The sequence below is a fragment of the Phoxinus phoxinus genome, assembly GCF_949152265.1.
Source record: "Phoxinus phoxinus genome assembly, chromosome: 9".
Classification (NCBI taxonomy): Eukaryota; Metazoa; Chordata; class Actinopteri; order Cypriniformes; family Leuciscidae; genus Phoxinus; species Phoxinus phoxinus.
This window is the reverse complement of record NC_136884.1, coordinates 35,444,066-35,452,761: the sequence shown is the minus strand read 5'-3', so window position 1 is coordinate 35,452,761 and position 8,696 is coordinate 35,444,066. Positions and strand designations below refer to the sequence as shown.

The 8,696-nt window shown below is 36.5% G+C and overlaps 1 protein-coding gene across 1 annotated transcript; it reads left to right on the top strand.

Annotated features, from left to right (window-relative positions):
- Window positions 1–1,636: 1,636 nt before the first annotated feature.
- LOC307004578 (uncharacterized protein) lies at window positions 1,637–8,448 on the top strand. Its single transcript, XM_079623895.1, has 3 exons — window positions 1,637–1,728; window positions 1,960–2,044; window positions 7,373–8,448. Exons 2-3 carry the CDS (start codon window positions 1,960–1,962, stop codon window positions 8,302–8,304), a joined length of 1,017 nt encoding a protein of 338 aa, XP_079480021.1. The 5' UTR covers window positions 1,637–1,728; the 3' UTR covers window positions 8,305–8,448.
- The last annotated feature ends 248 nt before the right edge of the window (window positions 8,449–8,696 follow it).

Sequence of the window (8,696 nt, the reverse complement as noted above, 5' to 3'; positions counted from 1 at the left end):
CCACCCTCCCCATTTTTAATCTCTAGTTTTTCCTCTGTTTTTCTTTTTTATCTATCCCCATCTATATCCCTTTTACTCGGTATATGCCTTGTATTTTTATTTTATTTTATTTTAGTTATTACTAGCCTTTTTTTTTTGTGTGTGTGTGTGTATGTGTGTATGTATGTGTGTGTGTGTGAATATGTATGTATGTATATATGTATGTGTATGTGTGTATATTTGTATGTGTGTATATGTATATATATATTTTTTTCTTTTTTGTCTTTTCTTCCTCTCAAACAGTGAGTAATAAATGATAACAATACCATCACACATTCACTCCTTAAATTACAATACTATACATTCCGGTTGGGGAGATATGTGTCTATATGTATGTGTATGTGAGTATATGTGTATGTAATAGAGACAGGTTCACCCATATTGCCCTCTGTTTTATGTTGTTTAGATATTTGTTTATTTGTTGGCTCATTTGTTTTTTTCTTGTATTATGACTCTTGTTTGTCATTAACTAGTTTACTTGTCCGATACTTGCTTTTTTCACATTTATTTGTTTATATTTGTTGTTGTTTTTTGTTGTTGCTTCTTTTGTTTATGTACTTATCTGTGTTGTTTGCTATAATAAAAAAAATAAAAAAAATAACTTGCAGGACAAATAAAGTTAAATGTCAGATGCATCCAAAATACAAACAATAAACCCCCAAAATACCCAGATAACCCTCAAACACAATACAATATACAGGAAAATATACCCCACCACTTGGAATTTACAAAATACCAAATAATATTACAAATACGAAATCAAAAATAATCACACATATACATTAGTAAACATCTTTAACAGCAATATATTTCTACAAATAACATGAATGGCCAAAATAATCATATAAGTAAAATGGATATATCAGAGAACAGTGATAACCCTCCTAAAGTGTGTGTGTGTGTGTGTGTGTGTTACAAATGTAACAAACTATATACTACACGTTACTGATTGTTGCTTTTTTGAGTGTTTTTGAGTTTGTTGCCCTTATGAAGGTTTAATTTTATTGACAAACTTAGTTTATTATATAGTAGCAAAATGCTATTTGATAAAGCCTATTATTTTGACAAACTCTGTTTTTTTCTTACCCAGCAGTGGAATTCAACTTTGAACGACACTTATATATGTTTTATGATTATATTATAGTTTTTATAATTTGTATGTGGATTTCTATTGACTTCTGTGATTTTAGCGTTTGAACTGGACTTTTATTTTGGTGTGGTGATGTGACGTCATAAGGCTGCGCCGCGCTCCTGCATCTGTTGTGATTCTGCTGAAGAAAGGTTTGTGTTTTAAGCATTTAAAGAGTTTTAAATGGTTCAATCCGTTTTTTAGTGTTTATAAGCGATGTAAAACATAACAATGATGTATTATTGAATGTAACATTGTAATGCTTTATCTATCATTAATGAACGTTATGTTGTGTGGGTAAAGCGCATCCACACACGAGTAACGTTAACAGAAAAGATGCGTCTCATTTCAGTCCCTACTTAGTGAATCAGTTCATTATAAACACGAGTTGATCCCTGATAAGTAGTTTTGAGAGAAACTGAGATTTTTGAAACTCCGAGTTAATTAAACCAAATGTTTTGCAAAATGATTCATTTTCAAGGTGCTCGAATCACCTCAAGCACGGACAACTCCTGCTGGCCAAACCGTGTAAATACAACGAGGACAACAAACACAAACAGGTGTAACTTTTGCTAAGTGTAATCTATTAAATGTAATTTAAAAGTTATTAAATACCAACTAAATATGAATTGTCTTTTATAATGCTTTAGTTTAATCCGGTGATTTAAGTCCATTAACTCTCTCTGACTGACTCTCTCACCAGTGAACTGAACTACTGAACTAGATCTGATTGAGACGCTCTCAGAGATTTCGTTTTGAGTGTTTTACTTTCTGTTATTCTTATCTTAAAGATGGCGTTTATTAAAGAGGAGACTGAAGACGTGAAGTTCGAAGAAACATTCAGTGTAAAACAAGAAGAAACTGAGGAACAAACAGGTTGGTTTCATTCTCAAAGCTGATCTCAGTCATTTGATCCTCATTAAAATGTCCAGCTCTATAGAAATTAATAGCCGTGTTTCCACTGTCGGGCCAGTGCGAGCCAGGGCTTTAAACGGGCCGGTCTGGGCTAAAAGCCTCCGGGCTGCAGCACCGAGCCCAAAACCACACTGTGTTTCCACCGTCGGGCCTGAAGCTCCACAGCGCTTCACTAAAACACACCTCTCTGGAACAGCGTCACACAAACCCATCAATTCACCAACAAATTAAGTTTTATCAGAAAATGAATCGCAAAGAAATCACTGGAAACTAGTGAGATCGCAAAACGAACATGACAAAAGTGACCGTTTGTTGGCATTTTTGTTGTTTACTTAAAGATTTAAAGCCCAAGCATCGATGCTTTAACACAGTTTTACACTAATACGTGATACATTGACCATAATACATTTATTTATGTCAAGATTGCACTTTGTATTTACCATTATTTAACAAAAGAAAGAGGACACGCGTACTTATTCAGTCGTGTCTGTGTCTGTTTATTTGTAGTCACAGGGCAGTATTTCTCTCACATTTAGAAGGAATAATAATTTCCACACATTTTCCACCAAAATACGACCTGAGGAGTTTTAACACTCTCTCTCCCCATACAGTTATACTTTCAGTCAGAGAACAGAAGCTCTCGAAAATCCAGAGTAGCTTTATTTTATGATGATCACATGCAGAGCTAAATATGGATATCAGACAGACGACTGACAGATCAAATAAAATCACGATTGTGATCGACTATATGATTGGTCTGATTTCTTCAAGCGGTCGTATTTACCATGTTTACTAATGGTTACATCGCATATAAATATTAGGGATGCACCGATATTCATTTTGCCTGATATCAATAATTCTTTATATTTGAAAGCTGATAACCGATATATTGGCCGATAAATCTAAATCCAAAAGTGTGTTATACTTTCAGAGCCTGATTACAGAAACAAAAGGCTCACTATTAAAAGCCATGTCCCAAAACTTAAATATAAATCAAACATATAGAGTTACAGTAGTTTTACACCTAGTTTAAACCAGTGTAAGAATCCTTGACTTTTATAATTAATTTTACACTCCTATGACTGACTTTCTTTATTAAAAAGAAATTGCTAACACTTTACAATAAGGTTTAATTAGTTAGAATTAATTTGTTAATATGAACTAACAATGAATGAACAATTCTTCTACAGGATTTACTAATCTAATGTTAATCTCAACATGACATTTGTTGTATCTGTTAGCATTAGTTAAAGGTACAATATGTAATATTTGTGCATTAAAATATCCCAAAATCACAAGGCCAGTGTTATATATGTTGTTAAGTTGATTACTTACAATATCCCAAATGTTTCCAACTATTTTTAAATCATGAGAAAATTGTGATTTTTAACCGAGGAAGCGGGGCGTGTGAGCGGGTGAGCTGGAGTCGCCAGTCAGTGCGTCATATCCGCGTTACCCTCGGTTTCCGCTCGTATGCGGAGTCCTGGACAAATGCGGAAGTTGTAGCGTCTATCAAGCAACAAACGTTAGCTTGTTTCGCGCCGTTGTTATGGAGCACAATTATTCTTTACTGATTGCTTCTGGTTCTGTCGACAAAGACAAGTCCCATAAACGTACGGGTCAAGTCCCATAAACGTACGGGTCAAGTCCCATAAACGTACGGGTCAAGTCCCATAAACGTACGGGTCAAGTCCCATAAACGTACGGGTCAAGTCCCATAAACGTACGGGTCAAGTCCCATAAACGTACGGGTCAAGTCCCATAAACGTACCTGTCGTACTGCACCACTGTTTGGTCCCAGACTAGCCAAACTACCCTAAAGCCTATTGAGAGGCTTTATAACCGTGCCCTAAAAATTTTAGATAAAAAGCCTATTCGATTCCATCACTGTTACATTTTAAGTAAACATAAAATCTTAAACTTTGTTAATTTTGTTAATCTTAGACACATAAAGTTGTTTTTTAAATGTCTGACTGGACTTGCACCTGAGCCACTTTGTAAATTTGTGAACAGGCTGGAACCCTCCAGATTAAAGGAGAACTCCGGTCAATTTTAACATTGAGCTCAATTTTTAGTAAATTTGGAGTGCTGTCAATACAGAGAACAACGACAAAAATCGGTGTTGCCTACACCGTGTTATCCTCTTTTTAAAATTTGCACCCTATTGACTTGAATGGGGTCTAATTTTAAACCTGCTTTTATTTCTCTTATCATCCTTGATGTGTCATTACAAGTGCCCAGCCATGTTGAGTAATTCCTTCAGAGTGAACACGAGTGAATCTGACTGCAGTAGATGTGAAAGATATATTAATAAAAATGATGTTATATCAGCCAGCGCACATACCTGTATTTAGTTCCTGTTTTCGGTCGAAGTCCAAAGTAGTCGATTGTCGAGTTCACGCGCGTGATCATTGGTAACTAAACATATGCGCATGAACTCGACAATCGACTACTTTGGACTTCGACCGAAAACAGGAACTAAATACAGGTATGTGCGCTGGCTGATATAACATCATTTTTATTTATTTATTATCATTTCACTGTCAGACCGTGTAAACGAGGCCTAGCTGCACTTTTCAGCACTTTTTATGTTAACACAAACAATGATAAAAGTGAGGAGTTAAGAGTCTGACATTGCTATTTGTGGTAAGTTGTGTCAAAAGGGAGGCCCACTGTCTTAGACTTTGAAAACCCCTGTAATAATGGATCAATGTTTAAAAATATATATATTTTTTTTAATATTACAGTAATTGGTAAACCTCTTTAATATTACCGTTTCAAATAACATTATTGCTGTTTTAGCATCGCAAGCTTCTAGCAAAGCGCTCGAGTGTTCATTATCTCCTGCTTGCGATGCTAAAACGGCAATAATGTTATTTGAAACGGTAATATTAAAGAGGTTTACCAATTACTGTAATATTAAAAAATATATATATATTTTTAAACATTGATCCATTATTACAGGGGTTTTCAAAGTCTAAAACAGTGGGCCTCCCTTTGTATACAAAGTTGTTGTTAACTCAACAAAACACATCCTATATAAGATAAATCAGATATTTACACTACATAGACTTATTATTATGAGTTACAAAATGACGCGAATCCACAAGCGAACTTGCCTGTGCTGGTCAGAATGTGTAACTCCTGTTGTGGATGCGTTTGTTCCCACAATAACGCGCTGAAACGGCAACTACACCCGGATAATTCACAAGGTTTTATTACAATAGTGTTCTCATTATAATGTTATGACAGTCCCAGTAGTTATTAATGTTGTGCATTGCTGTTTGAGCTAAGGGCACTGAAGCTAAAGACAATGTAGCGCTTTGCTGCATCGTTAATTAACTCAACCAAACACATCCTATATGAGATTAATCAGATATAAATACACAAATTAAACATATTACAACTAAAAATGGCACAAAGGCTGTGAATGCCCAAGCGAACTTGACTGTGTAACTCTGTAGACGCGCTCTTTCCACAACAATGCGCTGAAACACGGGCGAACAAAGAATTTAGTCAGAAATTTACATTTAGTCATTTAGCAGACGCTTTTATCCAAAGCGACTTACAACTGAGGACTACAGCAAGCGAGTCATCGTGAAGAGGCAAAAATAACGCAAGAAGTGCTCAAAATACAAAGTTCAGGCATTGCTCAGAGTAGCATAAGCCAAACAAGGGAGGATTAAAGGAAAAGGTACTTTTATTTAAAAAAAAATGTCAAGTGCTCACGGAAGAGAAATAAAGGGGTATTTACTATTATTTAACAAAAGAAAGGGGACACGCGTACTTATTCAGTCGCGTCTGTTTATTTGTAGTCACAGGGCAGTATTTCTCTCACATTTAGAAAGAAAAATAATTTCTACTAATACAAAAATACGACCTTGAGGAGCTCTTTTACAGTCGTGTTCTCATTATAATGTTATGTAACCTTGTATATGACAGACTTGAAAAAAAAAAAAAAAAAAAAAATATGACAGACTTGCGCTGCACTTAACTGTATTCTCCTTTTCTAAGTAATTGCAATCATTCAAATCCATCATGACGAACAGTGCGCATCTGAACGAAGTGTCTCAGTGGAAGGAAATAACACATCTATCGGCTTTAATATATCGGACAAATTTTCTTATCGGATCGATTTCGCGCGGCTAATGATGTTTTTGAAGTGAGTCCTTGTCAAAGCGCTTTTATTTGACATGGAGCGGGCCAGGCCGCCTCATGTGGACAGAAATGTTGAGATCTCATGACCAGACAAAACAAATACATTAATTTAGCATAAAGCGAGCTGTGACATCTGAGTGATCAATATTATATTTTTTTCAAGACAGACTGATTAAAAACGCATTCACTAGCTTTTAAAGAAAAATAAGATTGAAAGACATTTGAGTGGCAGTATGAGAGTCATCAGTGAATTCATTCTTATATATTTACATCTCATAATATTTACATTGACTATAAAAATAAAATGCTACCGAAATGTCATTATCAAAGAAACAATTTCTGTCAACGCAACACCCAGGGTTCATAATTGTAGAAAACAATACATGTAAAACTCTTTCATTGACTTAACAGTGAAATTTAATGATAATGACTCCCAGAGGAAGCATGTACAAGGAGAAAAGCAGAGGACCTGATACTGAGCCCTGTGGCACACCGTACTCGTGTTGGATGAGATGTCTGCATTTACACAAGCATAGTAGTCAGATAGATAGGACATAAACCATGCTAATGCTTGTCCACAAATGTCAACATAATTATTAAGCAATCTAAAAGAAAGTGGTAGTCTTTGTTGCAGAAAGATCTAATAGCAATTGAAGGAAGATGACTAGAAGCCATGACTAGATGCCAAAAACAGGTTATTTGTTTATAACTTTGAAACAAACAATGAGACAGAATGTCTTAAATCCTGACTGATATTGTTCACAATTGTATTATGCAAGCATCTCTGATTTTGTTAAGAAATACCCTTTCTCTGCAAAACTGAACATGGCAGAGAAGCCAATATTTGTTTTTCTATTTTAGACATAATTGTCGGTTTGAGGCCTGTCTATAATTAAACAGTTCTTGGTAAAACTGGGTTTTTGGTAAGGGGTCTGCCAGCTTGAAAGTATTTGGGATGTGTCCTAAACAAATACAAAAATAAGAAATATTGGCAAGAGGTTCTGAGATTACAGGTAACAACTCTTTCAGTTGCTTAGTGGGTGTGGGATTCAGCATGTCTAAAGGTTTTGATGTCTGTTGCGTTGTGTCATTAAACTGGTGTTGACTTGTATTTGTCTGTTTTCTCCTTAGACATGATGCCGCTGAAAGAGGATGGGGAAGTGCTGAATGAAGTGGAGGAGAGAGATCAATATGAGAAACATGATTCCACAACTGGACAAAAACGGTTTAGTTGCTCACAGACTGAGAAATCCTCCTCACAAAAAAGAGCTCAACAGACAGAAACTTTAAGTTATTTCATCTGCCCTCATTGTGGAAAGAGTTTCCCTAAAAAAGGAAGCCTTAAAGCCCACATGAACATTCACACGGGAGAGAAGCCCTACTCCTGCCAACAGTGTGGGAAGAGTTTCACTACGAAAGGAATCCTTAAAGGCCACATGAGGGTTCACACCAAAGAGAAGCCTTTCACCTGTCCTCAGTGTGGAAACTGTTTCACACAAAAAGGAAGCTTTAACAGACACATGAGGATTCACACTGGAGACAAGCTTTACATCTGCAAACTGTGTGATAGGAGTTACACAACAGAACTAAACTTAAGGTATCACATGAACAGTCACACTGGAGAGAAGCCGTTCACATGTGAACAGTGTGCAAAGAGTTTCAGTCACAAAGTAACTCTTAAAAGGCACCTGAGGACTCACTCAAGAGAAGACCGTTGTATATGTCATCAGTGTGGAATGAGTTTCACAGATGGAAATCTTCTTACGGCGCACATAATAACGCACACCGGAGAGAAGCCTTACATGTGCCATCACTGTGGGAAGACTTTCTCAAACAAAGCAAACCTTGAGGTCCACATGAGAGTTCACACCGGAGAGAAGCCTTACACCTGCCCTCAGTGTGGGAAGAGCTTCAGATTTAAAGGAAACCTTCAGACGCATATAAGAGTTCACACCGGAGAGCGGCCTTACACGTGTCTTCAGTGTGAAGTGTGTTTCACATATCATAGGGACCTGAAGCGTCATTTGCAAACTCATTCTGGAATTGAGTGTTCCTCAATTTAACTCCTCCGCCATTGGCAAAAAATTTCCAGCTTCCGTGTTTTCACTGTTATACTGTAGGGGGCGCTATGACATCTTCTGAACAAGTACTGCATCTCCTGATCAAAACACAGGCGAAGCAGAAGCAGAAACAAGCGATAGGCTGCATCCCAATTCGCCTACTTATACTACGCCCTAAAAGTATGTACTCTTTTTGTGAAGAAAAAGTACATGCTTTTGACTGTGTAGCAAAAGAGTAGGCAAGCTTTGGGACATACTACTTCCTCATCTTTAACAGACAGATCTGTAGTGTGCATCCTGTCACTGTAAACTGCCCTGTCAATCATCTTGTCACAGTTAAAATCCTCCATTCAATCTAATTTAATTTCCTACCGTTTCGGAGAGAAATGTAGTCG

Excerpts from the sequence above, each read along its gene's own strand:
- LOC307004578 (XM_079623895.1), top strand. The coding sequence starts at position 1,960 with ATGGCGTTTATTAAAGAGGAGACTGAAGACGTGAAGTTCGAAGAAACA. Across the intron at positions 2,045-7,372 it reads AGAAACTGAGGAACAAACAG|ACATGATGCCGCTGAAAGAG; the intron begins GTTGGTTTCATT and ends TTTTCTCCTTAG.